This window comes from Schistocerca cancellata, chromosome 5 (assembly GCF_023864275.1).
Source record: "Schistocerca cancellata isolate TAMUIC-IGC-003103 chromosome 5, iqSchCanc2.1, whole genome shotgun sequence".
In the NCBI taxonomy this organism is placed as follows: domain Eukaryota; kingdom Metazoa; phylum Arthropoda; class Insecta; order Orthoptera; family Acrididae; genus Schistocerca; species Schistocerca cancellata.
The window spans coordinates 427134977-427160480 of NC_064630.1; the positions used below are offsets into that span (position 1 = coordinate 427134977).

The following is a 25504-nucleotide window of genomic DNA, read 5'->3' on the forward strand; positions in this document are numbered from 1 at the left end:
AAAAATAAACAATCAATTCAAACCAGACGAAGCACGTGAAAAAGGAAGGGTACGTGTATAAATACGAACGGAGCGCGTGACGCAAAGCAATGGCTACCTGGTAAAGCTTAACTGCTAAGCTTACGACTCGAAGCATACTACTGTAGCTGTACTGTCATTCATACGACCTAAATTGTGTCTCGTATTACAATGGACCAACTTTGTTTCGATTTGGAGGTGCGGCCTAAAACTTTTCTCTCCCCTTGAATTTCGAGTCTCAAATTTCAGGTGCGGCTTAGATTCGGGAAATTTTTTTTTCCTTGATTTCAAGTCTCATTTTTTAGGTGCGGCTTAGATTCGAGTGCGGCTTAGATTCGAGTAAATACGGTATTTAGGAAACAACAGTGCTTATTACTGATTTCTGACATAATATACATGTTCCGCTATAGTAATAACTTTTCTTAGTACTTTGGGCAGTTTTTTTAGTGTGTAACTACTGCAGGAGCTTCACTCGTTCTTGTCAACAGTTATATTTCCCTTTTTCTTTCACAATGTACTTTCATCCCTCTAGGGATCCACGGGTTTTTACACAGCTGTTTAATATCCTTTCTGGTTAGATAATGTGGAAAGCTATTGTCAAATAATAATAGGAATTTATTATGGAACTGATTAAATTTTATATCAACATTTGATTCATTATAAATTTCATTCTTGTAAACTATTTTTAAAAATGTTTGTCTGACAATAATTAATTATTGTAATTAATTTCCACTGAAAAGTATCTATACTGTAAGGCAATATCTTATTTACCCAAACTACCTGCACATCATGATTAGAGAGCATTCGTTACAGGGCGTATAGTTATTTTCTTGCCCTGGATATGATTGAGGCAATCATTATCAATTAGGGTCCTCCTATCTTTATCTGTCCATGATGGAAAGTCAATTAATGTGATCAAATTGTAGGTTTGTAATAAGGTTTCCAGATAATCTTTTCTATCAGAATTCTTTAGAAAATCTGTACTGAAATCACCACCAACTATTAATGGCTTGATGTTGTCTGACAGATAGGATAGTAAGAAATACGTATGCCCCATAAACACTTCAAAATTTTTCAGTGGAGATCTATATACAGTTGCAATTAAAAGTGAACTATTTTTCAATATTAATTCACAAGCACACACTTCTATGTGCTGTCTACTTCATTAGTTCAAACATTTTTTCCATATGTACTTTCCTGTTTAGTATAATATTTGTATGTGCCTGATGGTACTGTTTAATTTCTGGCTCTAATTTTAATTCATGAAGATATTTGAACTGTAAAACATCTCTGGTCATAGATTGATACATACCAAACACCTGAAGTAAGAGTGTCATTTTGTACACTCCATGGCTTAGTAGAATAAATAGCTTCCCCATTTACATTAAGCCATTTGCCTATGTCAGTTAATCTTTCCTCAAATATAGTTGGAATCATTCCATCCTTTGATGGACCAACATTCAAAAGCAGATTACCTGAAACAGAATATCACTGCCTTTAGTTTCATGAAATACTTTACTCAACAAGTATTTTGAAGATGGGAAGTCAGGAAATATGAAAGCAGAAGGAATAAATAATTACTTTCAAATGGATATTAGATGGAAGGAAATACATGGATCCAGGGTATGTGTGTTGAGAGTGACCTAAAATGGAACAAAGCATAAACTAGCTGTAGGAAAGCAGGTGACAGACTGACATTTACTGGAAGAATTCCAAGGAACTGCAGTTCACACACATAAGTACTGACCATGAGTATTGGGCACTTGCTTGATAGAATTAATGGAGGAGAAAGAGAAAATTCAAAGGAGAGCAGCACTTCTTTTCTCTAGGAATCATTTAGTAAGTGTGAAGTCTCAGAGAGGTGTTCATCCAACTCCACTGAGTAGCCTGATGGTAGGAATCTGTAATGGCTTATACTACGTTCAATTGAATTTGGTATGGTTTCTGTGTTACTCTCCTTCAGGTGACATAATTGAGAATGAGGGACACTAAAATTGCTTTGTATTAGGTCATTAATCAAGAAAACAACTCACGTATAATACTATAGCATTAAATATGGGCTACAGTGGTCTTCACACTTTCTTGTTAACACTGGATCAATGTTCACAGTAAAGACTACCCATCAAATTGTGCAGCAGCAGAGACCTAAGTAAGAGAAATATTACAATTTTATGTTGCCTATAGAAATGGGAAATAATGGAATGAAGTGTTGACCAGGACAAACATTAATAGCATGTTCAGTACCTTTCAAACCATATCATTATTATTTTGTCTTAGCTTTCCTGACCTATCAACATATACTAAAACTGACTAAGAATAAAAATTGGCATGCAACTAGTATAAAAATCTCCAGAAAATATTTCTGCATCCCCTCCTTTCTTTCATTTTTTTTTAAACTGAATTACTAGAAATGAAAAATTATGTCTAACAGTACAATAAGATCCATCAACAAATTATAACTGATGAAAACAGGAGGAATGATGACTATGTCTCCAAATCAATAAGAAGCAGGGACACAGCACTTAATTAGAAACAAATAGAAAACAAATACACTAAATATTCCAGTTACAGCTAGGTAGTACATAAGTATCCTATGCCAACACTAGAAAATCCATAGCAGTCTAACAAGACAGCAAAAGCTCTCAAAATTTACTTTGGAACTCAAAATGTATACAGTTCCTGAAATGACAAATATCACAGTGTATCACAGGATCTCAAACAATTTATACGAGGTGAAATCATATCAGCATTAAGCTCACATAAGAAATAGCCCTGCTGTATTTATTAATACAAATGGCACCTCTGATTCTCATTATGAAGCAGTCCTTAACTACAGATACTTTACACAATCTTTAAAAGTTGCTAAGGTTGTCCACCCTCCACCAGAAGAGCACTACAGATAACACAAATATATTCAGACCTGCTACGCAGCTTAGTGATATCCCAAAAACAACTGAGAAGCTCTTTCATAACACACTGCTGCAGTTGATAAACAAGAACTCACTACCACCAGTCAACAGAGCTACAGTCAGGCTACATACACATGTGAATATCTGCTCTATGTGACAATCATAAAACCTATAGTTGAGTTATCATAAAACCTATAGGTGGAAAGGAAATGGACGCTGAAACATTACACATCTGTTAAAGCATTTGACATTCTTGATCATAATGCTTAATTTAATTATATAAAGAGGAAAGGAATTTTAGGTTTTCCAAGTGAATAAATTAGATCCTATTCCACAAACAAGCAGCAAAATTTGCACTTCAACAAGATTACGTCACTGCAAATGCCATAAAAACAACAATATACCCATTCACAAATAATCTATTCATATACGGTGTACAATGAAAACAATTTTTTCAATGATTTCATGTTTGCTTTTAAATATTACTGTTTTTATTCACTATTGCAATTTTGATTAGAGTACACAACACATGTCAAAAAATTGGTAATACAAACTTCACTGATATAAAACTATGGCTAATAAAATGCAGCAGTACTTTCAGATTTCTGTAACTTTTTTGTGAAAAACAAGCTACATTTACACAATAAGACTACTGATAAAGCACTCCCATGATACACAGCCTTATCTGAAAGCACTTTCAGTGCTGAATAGGAGAGTTTGTGTGCTCCAGTGCAGTTGAGGGCTATTGCAGCAGAAACATAACTACCAGCTGAGTCACCAAAGCCATGCAGGCCTCAATACAGGAGCCAGACAAATCATGTCTCACATAAGGCAATGGAGGGGGGGGAGGGGGTTCTATGGGCATAGGGAAGCCAGCCTCTTGGGGAGTAAATCCCAACAGAAAATCCTGCCCCCAGCCCCAGGTCAGGGGCTGGGTGATGAAATTTTTGCCCTCAGGAGGATACAGATTACAAGATGTGACCCATCAAAGAAAAAGGTTAATGAGAAGGAAAATGGATATCCTGAAAGTTTTGTACATCAGCCGTGGGTTGCATATGTCTGCTGCCAGTCCGACATCTCCGCCATGCAGGCTCACTTATCCATTGCCTGCAAGTGTCTCTCCTCTGTCGATTGCGTATTTGCACACGATGGGCATCACATGTCATGACACAGTGTTGTACACAAGCACTATGTTTATACACCATTTGTTACAGGCTTCACCAGGGGGCACCAGCTATGCTTCCGAGCAGCATACGAACCACACACTGCTATCAAAAAATAAATACCACCCATACATCTTGTGGATGCACACATACTTCCACCTGCCGGGTGTATACAACTAGGCACAGCCTCCAGCAAGCCAGTTTCAATTCGAGTTCCAGTACACTGCAGTTCAGTTGCTATTGCAGTTCCCCTGGCTACATTTTTAGTCCCTCTAATGGAACTCACCGAGACAAGACAGGATGCTCTGCTCTGCTTCGCACCATTGACATGGCTACGCTACTCCATGCTGGATGATCTCTCATCTGATGCTACCTGCAGCCATAAGGGATGACGTTTTTCCTGCAGATCTGTTATCATGCCAGTAAATTTTGTGTTTGTTATTTCAAGTGATCATGAACGATCTGTCAGTTGTTGTTTTTGGGACAAATGGCATTATGAATTTTTGCAGTAAATAAAGTGTTTTTTATTGCAACTTGAGAATCATCTTTTAACACAGCAAGCAACCACATATAAAGTGATGCACAGAAAAGTGGCTATGTATTTGTGTCCACGGTCTGTCAGTTGTTGTTTTTGGGACAAATGGCATGAATTTGTGCAGTAAATAAAGTGTTTTTTATTGCAACCTGAAAATCATCTTTTAACACAGCAGGCAACCACATATAAAGTGATGCACAGAAAAGTGGCTATTTATTTGTGTCCACATTGTTGCAGTTGTTTTCTCTTTCCTCGTCTGCCATAGGGGAGATTGGTGACAAGACTGTTTTCATGTGCAGTTTATGATTCTTGCTGTGTATGTGTTCTTTTATGGAGTTGCTTTCCATTTTTCTCACTGGTTGAGAGGTTTCAAGCAAATGGATTTTCACTTATGTGTCAATTTGTTTTGATAGGGATGTATATACCTGTTTCTGGAGTTGTCACTACCTTATTCAGTGGTATTAGTCACATTCTGTGAATATTCTGACAATCTCTCTGTTTCGTATATGATGTCTTCCATTCATGTGTTGTTGCCAAAGGACTTATCTTAGTTGATGTTTTTGGTCTATCTTGTTTTCAGTGATTAGTTAGCACTTTTTTCACACTTCTGTGACAGTTCAAGTCTCATGATTGGCAATGTGTCCCATCAGTGGAGCTGTCTTTGTCTCATGTTGATCACTATTCAGGTTTTGTCTGCAAAAGCTCCCATTTATGCACCAAAGTTCTGACTTTTGATGGTCAGGAGGAGGACTGGGCCATGTATTATCAACAGTTGGAGTTGCACTTTATAGCCTACATCTCTGAAGCTGTCGTTTGGCCCTGTCATCTATGGCCTGTGGTGCACAACAGTTGCCTTGGTGCCAGTTTCTGATACTGCCATTTTGCCATGCACGGTATATTTTAACCACAATGGGATGCAACAGTTTATTAACTTAGAAATTTAGAAAATCCTTCCACCCTTGGCCTAAAAGCCAATGATTATGCCCTTCTGTGCATAAGATAAATCATTCTGTTTCCACATTATGACAATGAGTGCACTGTTTTCTGTGTCCTTTTATACGTTTTATATAACCTCCACTGCTAGTGCTACCACTAGCTGTCTGTGAGTGGTTGTTGCTCATCGATATTGAACATAGGTGGTGGTCACAATAATCATATATACAAATGTAGAAAAGTGCAATACATGAAGTTGAATTATTTTCAGATTCTCCAAAGCCTTTAACATAAAGCTGAATTATCTGTTGGCATTAAACAACAAACTGTACATCAAAGTGGCGTGAGTTCAAGCTGCTGCAACTGAGCCATGGTTACACCCTCAGCAACATTAGAATATAAGAATGTAGATTCTGTTACTTACCACCACAACTAACAGTTCTTGCAAGTTCCTCGATTAGTTCATGTGTTGTTAAATAGTCCTTCAGTCGTGCATTGCGTCTATATCCCCATGAATTTCTATCAATAGTCATGCAGTTCTCCCATTTGTGAGGCTGCAGAACTCCTGTCAAAAACAAGGCAAACAAAGAGTTACACGTTTATAGATTGCAGCGTATAAAATACATTCAGTGTCAAAAAACCACTATGGTTTTTGAAAGTAGTCACACATATGTTACTAACCAATAAAGTAATGACAAGTTAGCACTGAAAATAAAACTCCAAATCTTGTAGTCACAAATAGTACAAGTCCTATCCAAAATTCACATGACAAAAAGCAGGCAAGACAAAGTTGAAGAAATATGTTCTAAGAAAGAGGTGCTCAACATAAGTAAATAACTTTTCGGATGTCTAGATGCAGGTTTTCCTTTCTCTAAACAATATATATCTGAACCAAAGTGATCATCGTTACAAAAACATGTTTCTTGTATAGTGAGTATAAGAATTCTGAACTTGTTACCAGTATCTATCAGGAGCTTGAATTTTATTGTTTTGCTTAATGTCTATATGTTGAGGGTGGCAATAAATTTTCTTTACTGTGGCTTGAGAAGTTTTTGAAATATCTGATTCTTCCTGTTTTCCCAGAATCTGAATGACCAGGTTCATCTTCGCTGTTACCAGCTCAGGTTTCAGGTAGATGCTCTGTTTGTTTTTTTCCTACATGTATGAGACTGCGGCAAACGAACCACTCGCTCTTATCACATAGATACTCACGCCATAAGGGATGCTGGTGGTTTGCAATGTTGAAATCAAATGAACAGTCTTGTGGTGTTTTCAGCCTGCAGGTTGCAATTTCCTTCAATGCCAAATGAGTATGGTATTATCTTTTTATTACATGAAAAAGAATGAAACCGATTTCCAACAAAAGGTTTCTGTACCAACAGAGAAAAGAGAAAGACGGGTGAGCTTTGGAGATACACAAACAAAAACCAGAAGAATTACAATGGTTGAGTTAGGTGTGGCACTGAATCTTGAAGAAAGTTTGTTGGAATAAGGTTAGATGATCATTTAAAACAGGGAGCTAACTTAAAACTATTGAAAAAAGACTGAGTAAATATACTTAGGGAGATCTGTAACACTTAAACAGAGTGATGTGTTCATGATACATATGTGCATAGCTCTTATGGTATTGCATACTGTTATGCGGAAATGCAAGATTCAGAAAAAAATCATTTATTAGGTTGATGCATAAGATCATAGCATTTTCATTTTACATTTTGGTATTTCGGTAGCAATAGGTTTATTTATGAACTGTCATTTTTTATTTGTAGTCCACTGTTGCTATTTGAATTTACACATTGTGGATGCTGGAAAATGGAGGGCCAAGTGGATAAATAAGAACATTTCCAACATGCTCCTCATTTGAGTTCAATACAGAGGAAACAGCAGCAGAGGTGAGCAGAAACATGTATGCTGTGTGTGTGGATAATGCCACTGGACAGAGCATGGCAAGAAAATACACTCCTGGAAATTGAAATAAGAACACTGTGAATTCATTGTCCCAGGAAGGGGAAACTTTATTGACACATTCCTGGGGTCAGATACATCACATGATCACACTGACAGAACCACAGGCAACAGAGCATGCACAATGTCGGCACTAGTACAGTGTATATCCACCTTTCGCAGCAATGCAGGCTGCTATTCTCCCATGGAGACGATCGTAGAGATGCCGGATGTAGTCCTGTGGAACGGCTTGCCATGCCATTTCCACCTGGCGCCTCAGTTGGACCAGTGTTCGTGCTGGACGTGCAGACCGCGTGAGACGACGCTTCATCCAGTCCCAAACATGCTCAATGGGGGACAGATCCGGAGATCTTGCTGGCCAGGTTAGTTGACTTACACCTTCTAGAGCACATTGGGTGGCACGGGATACATGCAGACATGCATTGTCCTGTTGGAACAGCAAGTTCCCTTGCCGGTCTAGGAATGGTAGAACGATGGGTTCGATGACGGTTTGGATGTACCGTGGACTATTCAGTGTCCCCTCGACGATCACCAGTGGTGTACGGCCAGTGTAGGAGATCGCTCCCCACACCATGATGACGGGTGTTGGCCCTGTGTGCCTCAGTCGTATGCAGTCCTGATTGTGGCGCTCACCTGCACGGCGCCAAACACGCATACGACCATCATTGGCACCAAGGCAGAAGCGACTCTCATCGCTGAAGACGACACGTCTCCATTCGTCCCTCCATTCACGCCTGTCGCGACACCACTGGAGGTGGGCTGCACGATGTTGGGGCGTGAGCGGAAGATGGCCTAACGGTGTGCGGGACCGTAGCCCAGCTTCATGGAGACGGTTGCGAATGGTCCTCGCCGATACCCCAGGAGCAACAGTGTCCCTAATTTGCTGGGAAGAGGCGGTGCGGTCCCCTACGGCACTGCGTAGGATCCTACGGTCTTGGCGTGCATCCGTGCGTCGCTGCGGTCCGGTCCCAGGTCGACGGGCACGTGCACCTTCCGCCGACCACTGGCGACAACATCGATGTACTGTGGAGACCTCACGCCCCACGTGTTGAGCAATTCGGTGGTACGTCCACCCGGCCTCCCGCATGCCCACTATACGTCCTCGCTCAAAGTCCTTCAACTGCACATACGGTTCACGTCCACGCTGTCGCGGCATGCTACCAGTGTTAAAGACTGCGATGGAGCTCCGTATGCCACGGCAAACTGGCTGACACTGACGGCGGCAGTGCACAAATGCTGCGCAGCTAGCGCCATTCGACGGCCAACACCGCGGTTCCTGGTGTGTCCGCTGTGCCGTGCGTGTGATCATTGCTTGTACAGCCCTCTCGCAGTGTCCGGAGCAAGTATGGTGGGTCTGACACACCGGTGTCAATGTGTTCTTTTTTCCATTTCCAGGAGTGTAGTTGGCAAGAAAATAGTTTTCTCATTTTAAGCAGCACTGTTTTGAGACTAGTGACTCTCCACAGTTAGGAAGGTCTTTGGGGTTTGATGAATATTATTTACATGCATTAATCCACAATGATCATCACCGTATTTGAGAACAGGCAAATGTGATGAACTGTGGTCATTCTACCATTGTGTGACATCTGCATTCAATTGGGAAGGTTCAAAAATTGGGTGTATGGGTACCGCATACTGTAAGCCAAAATCACAAAAATCAGGGGATGGCCATATGTTCACATCTGCTTGCTTGTCATCAGTTGGCTCATGAACGACATCAACCATTCCTATCCTGTACTGGTGATGAGAAATGGTGTCTTCATGCTGAAAAGAAAGGAATGGTTGAGCCCAAACAAGGCAGCAACTTCTCGTACAAAGACCTGCACACATCCACAAAAGTAATGTTATGTGTCTGGTGCAACAGCGATGATATGGTGAACTATGAATTACTTCCCCGAGGTACAACCATTAGCTGCTGACATTTATTGTTAACAACTGCAACATCTTGCAGACACAATCGAAGATCAACAACCAGGAAGACTGTGTGAACGATGCTACTCCATGATAGCAGCCACCCACATTCTGCTACACTGACAAGAAACACTACACAGGAGCTGGGATGGGAAGTCATTCTGCGATCTTGTGCCCTCAAATTTTCACTTTTTCTGCTTTTTATAAAACAACCTCCAAGGAACTTCTTTTCCAGATGAAAGTGTGTTCCAAACATGGCTCGACAAGTTGTTCACCTCAAAATCATGCGAGTTCTACAATTGCAGAATCGAAAGGTTACCCAGCATTTGGAGACTGTTTCTAAATATTGAAGAAGAATATACTATTAATGACTAAATTATCTGTTATGTGTATTTGTTATGTTAAACTTACGGAAAAGTGCTACGAATTAAAAAATGAGCAATACAAATAATTAAAGGGATTATTAATTGGAAATCATCTAGGAAAGTTTTTAATTAACTTAAAATTATGACTTTTGCAGGATTAAAAAGAATTTTTTTTTCCAGCTTTTCTGTTTTGATTGTTTTAGTGTAGATGGGTGTGCAGCAAGCTGTCACAATGAACCTGGTGAAGTGCAATAATGACTGTGCTGCCAAAGTTGAGTGTATGAAGTGGTGCAAGGTTAGTAGGCGGAGGGAGGAAGGGAAGGAGGGTGAGGGCAGGGAGGAAGGCAGAGAGGGGGCGGGGAGAGCGAGAGAGGGGGGGGGGGAGAGAGAGAGAGAGAGAGAGAGAGAGAGAGAGAGAATGCACACATGCATGTGTGACTCTAGGAGTAATGAGATGCATGATCATTGCATTCTGTGTATCATATGCCTCTTTAGAAAGTGTCTTGTCTATATCATTGTATAAAATGATCAAAGGACGAATACATATTATTATTATTATTATTATTATTATTATCATCATCGCAAGATGTACCACAGGTACACTTGACTACTGTAGAAGTTTAGATATTGACATTTGTTTGTTGCTTAGCTGCAGTGGATTTTTATGACACTTCAATTGCAGTGGTACTGTCCAACTGTTACAACAGTTTTTCAGTGGCTTTTACAACCAACAAAAATTACTAACTCTCCCACTGTCCGCCTACGTGTGGAATATCAAGTGCATCAGAAGTATAATCACAACCATTTTGGGCCATTTATAAGGTATATGGGATTTGAGGACAATATTATGGAAATGGAAGAGGATGTAGATGAAGATGAAATGAAAGATATGATACTGCGTGAAGAGTTTGACAGAGCACTGAAAGACCTAAGTCGAAAAAAGGCCCCGGGAGTAGACAACATTCCATTAGAACTACTGACAGCCTTGGAAGAGCCAGCCCTGACAAAACTCTACCATCTGGTGAGCACGACATATGAGACAGGCGAAATACCCTCAGACTTCAAGAAGAATATAATAATTCCAATCCCAAAGAAAGCAGGTGTTGATAGATGTAAAATTGCCAAACTATCAGTTTAATAAGCCATGGCTGCAAAATACTAACGCGAATTCTTTACAGACGAATGGAAAAACTGGTAGAAGCTGACCTCGGGGAAGATCAATTTGGATTCCTTAGAAATATGGGAACACATGAGGCAATACTGACCCTACAACTTATCTTAGAAAATAGATTAAGGAAAGACAAACCTACATTTCTAGCATTTGTAGACTTAGAGAAAGCTTTTGACAATGTTGACTGGAATGATCTCTTTCAAATTCTGAAGGAAACAAAAGAAAAATTTGGAGTAGGTATTAAAATCCATGGAGAAGAAATAAAAACTTTGAGGTTTGCCGATGACATTGTAATTCTGTCAGAGACAGTAAAGGACTTGGAAGAACAGCTGAACGGAATGGACAGTGTCTTGAAAGGAGGGTATAAGATGAACATCAACAAAAGCAAAGCGAGGATAATGGAATGCAGGCGAATTAAGTCAGGCAATGCTGAGGGAATTAGGTTGGGAAATGAGACACTTAAAGTAGTAGATGAGTTTTGCTATTTGGGGAGCAAAATAACTGATGATGGCCGAAGTAGAGAGGGTATAAAATGTAGACTGGCAATTGCAAGGAAAGCGTTTCTGAAGAAGAGAAATTTTTTTAACATCGAGTATAGATTTAAGTGAAACATGGACAATGAATACCGTATTTACTCGAATCTAAGCCGCACTTTTTTTCCGGTTTTCGTAATCCAAAAAACCGCCTGCGGCTTAGAATCGAGTGCAAAGCAAGCGGAAGTTATGAAAAATGTTGGTACGTGCCGCCACAACTAACTTCTGCCGTCGAATATATGTAGCGCGACACAGGCATGCTTTGTAGGCACAAAGATAAATACTGGCGCCAAAACCTCTGCGTCAGTAAATAAATTTAAAAAAAAAAAGTGGAAGACGAGTTTTTTTTTCTCCGCCGCGAGTTTCGACCACTGCATTTTCATACATTATCCAACAAAGTAATTACAAATTCCGTATTGTTAATCTTCGAATATAGCACAATTTCAGTGTACTATGAAAATCTGACTGGCAAGACTGTTTGGGATGTTTGTCAATATGGCCAACTCCACGTTCTGAATTTTTTCCTATCTGTGAGAAGAGATGGTTGCTAATAGGAACCTGATGAAATTTGAATCACATACAGTATTCCCTTAACCATAAGAATAATACGAATATAAACATTTTGCCATGTATTCTTTCGTGTTTGCTGCTATCTCATTTAAATCCTGTCTGCCTAATAAACTACGAAACTAGAGTGAGACAACAGCAAACGCGGAAGAATATACGTATCGTGTCATGTTTATATTCGTATTATTCTTATGCCTAATAATGATACAGTCTGAAATGAAGCACGGCAAGTGACTAGATTTTTAAATCTAAGATGACTCTAATTTCTGTGCAGAATTTGATGTAATAAAGAAGTGGCCGCAAAGATTTTCAAACGGGGAAAAATTTTCGCCTAACTCTCGTTCAGAACATGTTCTATCATACGCAGTCTATTATTTGATTCTTGTTGATCATTATCAAAGAAAGCAGCAGTGTAAGTAACAACAAATAGCAGTCTCTTGCCATTGTTTCGCTAACGAGACGATTCCTCTCTTTTTTGTTTTAATTGTACGCGGCGGTAGCGCGCACAAAAGCAAGCCATGCCGCGAGCCGCGACAGGCCGTAAACACGCACTATCAGAATGCGACAAACAATGCATGACACAGTGCAGTAATGCATTTTCAGCTTAAGAGTGACGCAAACACCTATAACAAAGAAAACGGCACTTATGAGATCAAAGCAAAATAGGCAATCGATTCAAACCAGACGAAGCACGTGAAAAAGGAAGGGTACTCGTATAAATACGGACGGAGCGCCTGACGCATAGCAATGGCTACGTGGTAAAGCTTAACTGCTAAGCTTACGACTCGAACCAAACCACTGTAGCTGTATTGCCATTCATTCGACCTAAATTGTGTCTCATATTACAATGGACCAACTTTGTTTCGATTTGGAGGTGTGGCCTAAAACTTTTCTCTCCCCTTGAATTTCAAGTCTCAAATTTCAGGTGCGGCTTAGATTCGGGAAATTTTTTTTTTTCCTTGATTTCGAGTCTCATTTTTCAGGTGCGGCTTAGATTCGAGTGCGGCTTAGATTCAAGTAAATACGGTAGTTTGGATAAGAAGAGAATAGAAGCTTTTGAAATGTGGTGCTACAGAAGAAGGCAGAAGATTAGATGGGTAGATCACATAACTAATGAGGAGGTATTGAATAGAATTGGGGAGAAGAGAAATTTGTGGCACAACTTGACTAGAAGAAGGGATCGCTTGGTAGGACATGTTCTGAGGCATCCAAGGATCACCAATTTAATATTGGAGGGCAGCGTGGAGGGTAAAAATCGTAGGGGGAGACCAAGAGATGAATACACTAAGCAGATTCAGAAGGACGTAGGTTGCAGTAGGTACTGGGAGATGAAGCTTGCACGGGATAGAGTAGCATGGAGAGCTGCATCAAACCAGTCTCTGGACTGAAGACCACAACAACAACAACAACATGGGATTTTTATTTCCAATGTAAATACATTTTTAATTTTGTCTTGGTCATTTGCATTGATGCACATGCAATTAATGTGAATTGGTCCAACAAATAATTCTTACACATATTCCAGTTACATGAAATGTGCCAGATGGTAAAGTACACTGATAAAATTGTACACACATTTACACAGTGCTTCACACAGATCAATTTTTCACCATTACATTTATCGTTACAAAAGTTATTACTTAAATATCAATTACAGGTTAGATGATACTAGCAGTACAGCAATACTTTACCAGGATCATAGCGGTCTGAACATGTATAAAAATCTCCATGCTTGCATGTAACACCTTTCCCCCAACGGTCATTTACAACAACAGTATCCTTGACAGGACTCTCATTATACAACCAGGCAAGAAAATCCCGTGAAGTCCAATACGTATCACCTGCTTCCCAGTCCCCATCTGACCATATAACTTCAGGCTTGTAGTTTTGTACCTGTTAAGTACAATATGCCAGTTAATACACAGCTCCAAACAAAGAGTGCATACATAGCAAAGAATTAATTGGCAGATGATGATAGACAAAAGTATTCACTGTAAAAAGATCAGACACAGACGGAAAACATGTGTAAATGCTTCAGACACAGGCTCTATCCAGAACTGGTTATTATGTAAAACATCATGAGTTTACCAGTACAACAAAATTCAGTCTAACACCACTTCAACATCAATGTCATCCATTTACATACATATTACAAGGAACATTAAAAATACAAAATTAGAGTTCTAACATATATTTTTTTATAATTTATAAAAAACAGCTACCAGCCACATGTATGGTTTAAAAAAGTTTATTATCTTCAGACCATGACCGGTTTCGGATTTTTCTTTACAAATCCGTCTTCAGATGGCAGTTACAAGCATTCTACGTTGGACCTAGTTTTGTTTTTGTTATTCGTTTGCTGCACTGGGAAAGAAAAGAAATATTTTTATTGTCATGTCGTAATGGTATTTTTACAAAAGATTTACTTTTTGATGGTAACAGCAACGAAATTGATACCTTAGCTGAAGATCTGAGCAAATTACACAACAACATCAAATTCACAGTGGAGCATGAAATAAATAATAGCATCAATTTTCTGGATCTCAAAATATCAAACATAAATAACAAACACCATTTTGGTATCTTTCGAAAACCAACAACCACAGATGTTACCATCAATAACCCATCCTGCCACCCGAACCAACATAAGATGGCTAATTTCCGGTCAATGCTACATCGTATGCATAAAGTCCCCCTCACCCCCACTGAACAGCACAAAGAAATCAACATAATCAAAAATCAATTGCCCAAAATAATGGCTATGATGCTTCAATCATAGACACACTCTCTCAAAAAACAAAAGAAAAAATTGCTAGCAATAAGTCTTTGCAACAAGCAACAGCCACAATAACTATGAAAGACAAAAAAATCAGTAAAATATGTAGCCCTACCATATATAGGCCCACTTTCATACAAAATTTCCAACCTATTCAGGAAGAAGAATGTCAAAATCAGTTTCTCTACCAACAACAAACTCCAACAAAGAGTCATACACTCACTCCCACACAATAGCATACCCCATAAAAGATCTGGAATTTATAAACTTAAGTGTAACAACTGTCCTAAATTCTACATTGGCCAAACAGGTAGAGCTTTTGAAACAAGATTCAAGGAACACCTTGATGCCCTACATCTGAAAAACCTAAGCAAATCTGCTTTTGCCCCCCATCTTGCAGAAAACAATCATACAGTTGAGAATATAGAAAACAACCTGCAGATATTACACCTCAAAGACAAGGGTTTCACATTGAATCTCTTAGAGGAGATTGAGATTCATACACATAAAAACAGGTTCCCTGATCTCATTCTGAATGAACAGACAGAGTCAGTTAACACCCCCCTCCTAAATAACTTTGAAGAAACTTTCACTTTTTTAAAATAACTTAAGCCTAATATTCCATTAAAAACATTCAGTATATAGGTCCCCAAAAACTGTTTATATGTCATTGTAACATTGCATAATGAAAACATGTGCATTGCTTATCATGTCATATATTAGAATTTATCTCCTAAAATTGTAACAACTAATTAGTAACACACAGTATTTCTGTACTACATATAATGTTTGTAATCTTATTTGTATGTAATTTTATTTATTCCATTTTAGATTAATCTCATACAATAGCAAAGAGATATTTTACTGTACACATATCGACTATACAGCAACTGTAAGTTAACATCGTTATGACTGTAAGCTCTTTGCAAATATTGTTCTCGTCTGTAATATGAAGCTGGGCCACGTTTTGTAAACGTTATTCGTGTGTGCTGCGTGTGTAATTAAGATGATGAGGTTGAAAGTGACGTCCATTGACTGGAATAGCACTCACATAGTGCATATTGAAAAGTGTATTAAGCTTGCACTCGAAAACATATACGCACGAATATTTCGTCAGGCAGAACTACATAACCTGTAAGTACAATAACCTTGCACGTTTACTAAGTTTAAAACAGAAAACTATCTCATGAGCAATTAGATTTTGTAAAAGAAGTAAATCTTTTGTAAAAATACCATTACCGACAGACAACAAAAATATTTCTTTTCTTTCCCAGTGCAGCAAACAAATAACAAAAACAAAACTAGGTCCAACTTAGAAAGCTTGTAACTGCCATCTGAAGATGGATTTGTAAAGAAAAATCCGAAACCGGTCATGGTCTGAAGATAATAAACTTTTATAAAACCATACATGTGGCTGGTAGCTGTTTTTTATAAATTATAAACCTTAGTACAACAGCCACGTTTCTCAACATGTCGACTTTCGACAAAATAGCGATATATATTTTTAATTTATTTGGTTAATATGCTCCATTATATGGAGCAATGCTATGTCTGTTGGTTTACTTAATTAAGAATTACAACTGTTTATGTAGATGCAGAACATATACTTTGAATATTGCAGTGTTTTAGTCACTATTCCATGATCGGTGCGTGAAATATTTGGTTTCTATAAAAAGACCATTATAGGTGAAAGATTATAGTTGACAACTACAGCATTTTATGAATAATTCACATTTCACACAGGGATTGTGCCTAATGTTTGCTGGATACAGGCTCCAGATTTCCACATCTGAAATTTCCGAACATACTCAGATGCATTTGGCCTACTGTGTATTGCCTCACATACTTCCATGATTCATCGTGTTTTATCATTGGAGGTTTTATGTAAACTATAGACATGTAATAACCTCATGAAAAGAAGGCCATTAGGGAGGCCAGGCATGGGTTGATGTACATCCATCCACTGAATAACGTAATGTGCATTAAGGTGCACACAGGCACAAAAATTGTTATGTTGACTGGCACAATTGCTCATACTTTAGGCAAACAGTGGTATACCAATTACAACAAACAGCACGTGGCTTTCAAGATGCAGTTTAAAGAGACATAAAAACCAAACAGTGTCCATAAATGGGTTTCTTCTTTTACCTCAGCATTCATTGCAGCAATGGTCGAGGCCATTTACAATGGGTCCAACCTTCCATGATTTGGCAGTTATTTTGATCTTTATTTTGTGTTTGGATGCACTAATGGATGAAAGTCGTAAGCACTGTATAAATTTAGTTCCATGTGTATTCATATTTAAGTGCTTGTGTATTTCTGAAATGGAGAAGGATGACCCTGCATTTATTTAGACAAGTTCAGAAAACCACGTGAAAGCCACACCCAGACTGGATCACATTAAAGACAAGCAGTCAGTAATCTGGTATGTGACCCTGATCTGTTTGTAGCAAACCTCCCCATCCTGCAACCAAACACTATACTTCAAGGTATGTCAGTAATTCCCATAAACTGCTATCGCTCATAACACTGAAACTTAGTAGTTCCAGAATCATAACAAAATAAGGATTTCTTCTTATTTTTTACATGAGCAATTAAATCCTAAGTACCACCCACTGATTTTGCACACAATCATTTTGGTGTTCACCTCCAAAGGCAAAAGAGTAGCAAATACTACATGAAAAGATGACAATCTCATTGTACAAAAACACAAACAGCACTAAATAAGAGGTTGCAACATAATTTCTTCAAAATCCAAAATGTGAGTGTATTTTATAAAAACAGCAGACAAAGCCTAAAATGAAGTTCATAAAATTAAATTTAAAAAATTGACAAATTCTCCTGTGCTGTCACTTTATTTAAACTAAATGTTGAAAAAAATATTTTCATGAGTACTGTTTATGGTGGAAACATCTATCAAAAGGACATACATAACCCCTGGCATTTTAAAATCCCCTGAGAATTCTAATTTAATTAAAAATAGTTTGAGTGACCCAAATTTACCATTACCAAAGAACACACACATAACAGCCCTGTCTTTTACATAATGCAATACACAAAAGTTGAGGTATATGAAATGTCGACAGCACAGAATAGGAAAAGAGACACAGGAATATAATAAAATATATTCACAAACAAGGTTAGATTAATTAGTACTATTCCAGTACAATTAAGTTTCAAAAAGTATTACATTTTCAGTACCGCAAAAACTTCAACGAAACATTTATAAACACAAGAAATCCCTGTCTAAAATTTCAGTCAAAGTAAATTGTTCCTATGGGGCAGCACAGATAACACAGTTTGGAAGTTGACAAGTAATTAAAGTTCACTTGTCTGCTGAAAGAATGCACAAACAGCTCCGTCAATACATATAATAAATGAATCATTTCAGTGTAGTAAAATACATTTACAAGATTTGTGCACTCTTCAAGTAGCACTGATATGCTTTAATTAACACCTGAAAGTTAACAGGTTACTGCAACAGACACATATATCTCTCAACACAGAAATGTTATAAGTACAACAAAATTGGAGCCGAAGTACACATGCAGTGATCTAAGTTTCATTTTCCTTAGCTGAACCGGTATCTGTATACATAACTATGCTGCATCATTTAGAAGGGCTGAATTCCATGCAATTATCTCACAGAAATCAGTTACTAATGAACACTACATCTTCATCTACACAGTATTTAGTTTAGCTTTTCTTTTCACGTGCTTCTGTGAAGAAGTGAATAGCACCTGTGTATTTATTTAACTGTATTGACTAGTATTGATTAACATTTTCTGAGTATTGGTGTATTTTTTTGAGTGTTAGTCTCACTTGATTGACCTTGTAGCATAGTGATAACCAGAAGCAGCATAGCAACAGTACTTCAATTTCATCCAACAACTGCTAGGGTTACTGTTATATTCGTTGATGTATAGACGAACAACACAGACTGAAGAGGAACAGGGAATGTGTTTGTTGTGCATGAATGCAGGGAGAATTGGTCATCGTACAGAAACAGTTGAAAGCAGTATTGCCATGTTCAACAGGCTGCTGCCTGGGTTGTGGTGGCATTGAACCATACAGACAAATGCAATGGTACCTCTGGTGTTTACGGCATTGAATGGGATTCATGATATCACAGTGTCTTTTGATACGCTTGACCTGGCTGATCCACATTCACCTGAGATTGAATGACAGAAGGAGTGGCATTGTGAATCTCTGGACAGAAAGTGAAAATGGGTACTGTCTACATGGCTATCCTCTTACACATTCTAAACAGAGTTGAGGTCTTGCTCATTGCTGGAAGAACATTTAAGCAAGCATGGTATGCCTCATTTGCTGGGATTGCAGAGAATCTCCCTGAAAGGTCAGGACAAGTTCAGAGAGTGGGTCTGTTCATGTTTGGAAGCTCCAAAATTATGCAGGTAATGGGGCCCCTTACAAAAATAGGGGGGAAGGTTGAGAAGAAGGGCCAGCATCAACTCTGTTTATTCACTTGGATGTCTCACCTAGGATATGGAGGCAGCTTTGCCAGTGGCAGTTGCGTGCAGTGGACACATCCAACAACAAACTGTGGCTCATGGAGGTAGTGATGACACCTGACAGCTAGGTTTACATGATCTCCTCAGTTGCTACAGGTGGCTGGTTACATTGGTGAAAATAGCTAGCATCACGCAAGGGCTAGAAGCTGAGCTAGCATGTTGCAGCCATCTGGTTTAGAGCCGAGTGGAAGGCTTAAACCAGATGCTCAAATGATCCTGTTCCAATCTTAGATGCAGATTTCACGGTCTTTGCTATTGTGTGGATAATTGCAGGACCCCTCATAATAGTTCAGGACTTCATTACATGCAGAAAATGGTAACTGTGGAAGCAGAGTATGTTTAGTACACATATATGGGTTTTTCAGGATAGAGAAATCCATCCTGGCTTGTAATCTCCGTTGTGATTTCAGAGAGGGAAGAACATCAGTCCCAACAATTTAAAGGGAGTACTTTCATCATCACAGATCAGAGAAAGAAATAGTGAATACAGTATTAGTTAACTGCCTGGGCATTCATGAAAAAGTCCCAGAAGTAGCATTACTTATAATGGTAATAATGACCACTTAATACTAGAGGCAGAAAGCTGGCTGAAACCAGATATTAATAGCAATGAAAGTCTAAATTCCAATTGGAATGTATCTTACAAAGATAGACTGAATGCTGGTGCTGGAGCATTATTTACAGTTATAAATAATACAATAATACTCAGTATGGTTAATACATATTTTAAATGTTAAAAAATGTGAGTGCAGATAAGTGTTAAAGATGAACCAAACATGGTAGTTGTAGGATTGTATAAAACCATACTCAGGAACAGTAGTGGTGGACAGGAAATCAAAAAATTGTTCTAAATACCTTGTGAAGATAACACATTAGTTCTCTGGGTTACAAACAGGCCTGAACTTTTCAATTCAGTTAATGTAGAACAGGAAATCGGTGGTCGTAAGGCTATTATAGCATCACTGAAGATGGGGGTTATATAGGAATGTAGAAAAGGTACAAAGACATATGTGTTTAATTAATGAAACACATTTCTAATTAACTGAGTGACCAACTTGAAATACTCATCTCTCAGACTGAAAATGTTGAGTATCTACGGACTAAGCTCAAGAGCACTTTACAATATGCCTTAAACAAATATGTGTCAAACAAAGCTGTGAGAGGTGAAAAGGACTCACCATGGTCTGGCAGCAGATTAGAAAAGTGTTTTGAAAGCAAAGAGACCTTCACTGCAGATTTAAACACAGCCAAAGCCTAACAGACAAACACAAACTGAACAAAACCAAAATTAGCACAAGGAGAGCCAAGCATGAAGGATTCAATACATTCCACTGTGACATTCTATCTACTAAGAAGTTTTAATCTTATGTTAAATTAGCAAAGCTATCTGTCCAGACCCTCTGTTACCACAGTAGCAATGAAATGAAGGATGACAGAGAGAAAACTGAAGTGCTAAATTACTTTTTCTACACTTATTTCACTGAGGGAGCTCATACTGTGATTTCTGCTTTAAACCATTTTATCAAACTAAAAGACCACAGGGTAGAAAATTAACTGAAATCATTCAACATAAGAGAGGCTAATGGACTTGATGGGATACCTACAAGATTCTAAATGGTTCAAATGGCTCTGAGCACTATGGGACTTAACATCTGAGGTCATCAGTTCCCTAGAACTTAGAACTACTTAAACCTAACAACCTAAGGACATCACACACACTCATGCCTGAGGCAGGATTTGAACCTGCGACTGTAGCAGTCACGCGGTTCTGGACTGAAGTGCATAGAACCGCTTGGCCACAGCGGCCGGCTATAAGATTCTACATCAAGTATCCAAATGAACTGTCTTCCAACAGTAGAGTACTGTATGTCACTGGAGGAACATATCCATATTCTGGGAAGGTTCATGAACAGACACACAAAACTAGAGGCCTACACTGTTAATGAATAATTTTAAAATCGCAGCCTATAGTGAAAACATATCCCTGTAAAACATTAAACTACATTAAATTTTCTACAAGAATGTCCTATTCATTTTTTCTACAAGACAAACATTGTACCTTTATTCCTACACATCCTCAACACCTTCTCTCCCATCTGATTCAGTTGGTCCTCCTCAACCCAGTGTGCCACCTTCCTGGATGTTGCTGTCCTTCTCTCTGATGGCTTCATCCACACCTCTGTCCACATTAAACCCACCAACCACCAACATTATCTGCACTTTAAGAGCTGTCACCTATTCCACACCAAAAAGTTCCTCCCATAGAGCAAGGTCATCTGGGGATGGTATACTTGCAGTAACAAGAGCTCTCTCACCCAGTATGCTGAGGGCCTCATGAAGGCCGTTCCAGACAGGCACTAACCCATAGACCTAGTCTGCACACAGATCTCCCGTGCCATTTCTCCTCACACCCCCAATCCTCCCACCACCCCCTAAGAACCAGCCACAGAGGAGTGCCCCCTTCGTCAGCCAGTACCACCCTGGACTGAAACCACTGAACCACATCCTTTGCTAGGGCTCTTATTACCTATCATCGTGCCCTGAAATGAGGGACACCCTACACAGGATCCTTTCCACCCCTCTAAAAGTGGTATCCCATTGCCCACCCAACCTCTACAACATCCTTGTCCACCATCCCGATGCCACTCCAAATCCCAACCCAGCATTTCCTGTTTCAGTCACAGAGTTATCCTATCACATCAGAGGCGGGCAACTATGAAAGCAGCAATGTCATATACCAGCTCTGTGGCAACCACTGCACAGCTTTTTTATATTGGTTTGACTACCAACCAGCTGTCCACCAGCAGACCACCCTGTGGAACAACATGCAGCTGAACACAACATGCTTGATTTCAGTGAATGCTTCACTACTCATGCCATCCAGATCCTCCCTTCAACCACCAGCTTTTCAGAACCACACAGATGGGAGTTATCCTTACAACACATTCTCCACTCCTGAAAGTCTCCTGGCCTCAACCTTTGGTAGCACAGTGTCCCCATACGCTCTACCCAACAGTTTTCAACTCCTCTGTCCTATCACCTCTTCCCTATTCTTGTCTTCCACCCTCTTTGTGTGACACCCTATGCTAACAAACCTGCCCATCTTCCTCCTTCCTCACTCCTCTCCTTTTTCACTCCATGCCCCCCTCCCCCTCCTCACTGCCCCACAGACTCCTAACACTGTGCTTGTTGGATGTCTAGTCTCTGCACACTCCGTTAGACAGTGCTCTTCTCTGCCTCCACCTGTACACTGGTAACCCTTCCCCTTTCACACCCTTTCCAGACTGCTGCTTCCGGTCTACATGACAGCTGAATTCAGGCGATAGCAATCATGTGTGCATGAGGTGTGTGCTTGCTAGCGTGAATGAAATGTGTGTGTGCGTTTCTCTTTCTTCTTCTTATAAAGGCTGTGGCCAAAAGCTAGTGTGTACGGTGTCTTTTAGTTGTGACTATCAGCAGCTTAATGCATCATCTTTATGGTAAATAGCAATCTATCTAATCCTTACATTGTTGACTTGCAGCCCAGAGTTTCCATTGTTTGATTGGAGCAATAGTATGCATGCGGAAAATGAGAGAATATTGAAAATCTCACACACTGCACATGCGTTGCAGCTTAGGTGGCTTTTGTAGGTCAATTTGCAGTAGTTTCCCTACTTGGTGGATCACATGTGTCCTATATCAAATTTTTCATCTCGACTCCCTCTGCATCACTGTATAACAATGCAGACAATGAATATTTACACACCATATATTCCTTTGTTGGAATCAACATAGATTGCAAAAACAACGATCTTGTGAAATATGGCTCACTCTGTTTGTCCACAAGACCCAGAGGGAAGTAGATACTGCTATCTAGGTTGATGCTGTGTTCCTTGACTTCAAGACAGTGTTTTATAGAGTTCAATATTTTTCACTAATGAACAAAATCTGAGCATACAAAATATCAGACCAGCTGTGTCAATGGATTGAAGTGCTCCAAGCAAACAGAACACGTGTCACTCTTGAAGGCAAGAAATCTTCAGACGTAAAAATAACTTCAGAAGAATCCCAAGGAGTATTACAGGGATATTTCTGTATACAATATAAATAAATAACTTACTGCATAAGCTGGCACAATATTGTTTCCACATGATACTGTTGTATAAAGAGAAACCACAAAACAGCAAAATTATAACAAAACGCAACAATGTAGGAAAAGACATTGTGTTACTTACTGCAAAGAAGACATTCAGTTGCAGACAAGCACAATAAAAAGACTCTTACACAAAGCTTTCAGCCACAGGTTTCAGCAGCAAAAGACAAACACACACCATTCATACACACAAGCAAGCACACCTCATGCACATATGACTGCCAATACTGGCAACACAGGCCGGAATGCAACCATCACATAAGAAGCAAGCAGCAATCTGGAGAGGGGGCGGGGCAGAAGGGGAAGGGATAGTAGTGTACGGGTGGGGGAGAGACATACGCTGTCTGGCGCAAAGTGCAGGGACTAGATGCCAACACGCACAGTGTCAAGAGGTTGTGGGGGAGGGGAGATGGGGAAAAAAGGAATGAAGGCACACAAAGAGGGTGGGAGACAAGAAGGGGGAGAAGATGGTAGGAAAGTCCGGGTGGAAACTCTTGGGTGGAGGGTGTGGGGACAGTATGTTACCATAGGCTGTGGCTGGGATACTTATGGAAGCAGAGAATGTGTTGTAAGGATAACACCCATCCACACAGTTCAGAAAAGCTGGTTGTGGAGGAGAGGATCTACATGGCTTGGGTAGTGAAGCAGCCATTGAAATCGAGCATGAAGCTGTATGTTGTGTCCCAGAGTGATCTACTTTGCTCTTGGCCACATTTTGGTACTGGCCAGAAATACTGCTCGACAGCTGGTTGGCAGTCATCAAACGTAAAAAGCTGTGGAATGGGTAGGATAAACCTGTGACAGGACAGGAAGAGGAAGTGCTGTGTGGGTGGATTGGGCCAACCTTGCAGCTGGGTCTTCCACCGGGATATGATCCTTGTGACATGGGGTTGAGATTGGAAGTGGCATAGGGATGGACTAGGATGTTGTGGAGATTGGGTGGATTAAAGAGTACCACTTTGGGAGGGGAGGGGTGAATCTTGGGTCGAATGTCCCTCATTTCAGGGCAGTTCCTACCATCATGCAAACTGTGATCCTCCTCCCTCCAATCTAACCACTCACTCATCACCCTCCAGGAATTCCTTGTATCCCATGTACCCACACCATACTTCCCCAGGTCCCTACCTCAGAACACCAGCCTTTCAGTTGGTGAAAGAACAGCCATACACAACCTCAAAACAAATCTTGACCTAATCATCCTACCTACAGACAAATGTTCCACCACTGTTGTTATGAATTGCAGTGAACACCAGGCAGAAGGCCACCACCAATTATCTAACTCCATATATAAACTCTGCCAGAGTGACCCCATCCCAGAAGTCAACACAATCTAAAATCCCTGCTTAAAGCCTTAGCCCCCTTCCCAGAACCTTTACCTTGAATGCATTTCTCCTCACACCTATGACAGCCCACAGACCCAAGTTTTAAAGGCTCACCACAATCCACAAACCCAACAATCCTGGACGACCCATTATGTCTGGTTACTGTGCCCCCACCAAAAGAAGTCTGGTCCTCAATTGCCCAACATCTTCAACCAACTGCCCGTAATCTAGCCTCCCACATCAAAAACACCAACCCCTTCCTTCAACAACTCTTCACCATACTCACCAATTGACCTTCTGTATCCCTAATCGTCACTGTTGATGCCACCTCCCTATACCAACAACCCTTGTGCCCATGGTCTTGCCATTATAGAAAACTATCTTTCCCAATGACCTTCAGACTCCAAAACCACTACCTAATTACTCATACAGCTTACTAATATTACCCTAACCCACAATTATTTCTCCTTTGAAGTTAAGGTATACAACCCTACCAATTAGACTCAACCAACGACCACCATTGAACCCTTCCTAACTCAGTTCACTCCTCCATCCAACCGTGATCCAACCCCACTGCCCCCAAATCACCCCCTGTTAACTTTACATAATATCTTAACCTCGAACCTTGCCTCACCCTTATTTCCCAAATTCCTCAACAAGCAAACTAACCCT

General features: G+C 39.7%; 1 protein-coding gene across 1 annotated transcript in view; it reads right to left on the bottom strand.

Annotated features, from left to right (window-relative positions):
- The window catches only part of LOC126188283 (alpha-L-fucosidase-like), a 104352-nt gene that overhangs the window by 14540 nt on the left and 64308 nt on the right, over nucleotides 1–25504 (bottom strand). The window contains exons 5-7 of the mRNA XM_049929866.1: nucleotides 13762–13963; nucleotides 5983–6123; nucleotides 1331–1493 (exon numbers count right to left, since the gene is read on the bottom strand). Of these exons, the coding sequence (XP_049785823.1) occupies nucleotides 1331–1493; nucleotides 5983–6123; nucleotides 13762–13963 (506 nt within the window). The remainder of the gene's footprint in view (nucleotides 1–1330; nucleotides 1494–5982; nucleotides 6124–13761; nucleotides 13964–25504) is intronic.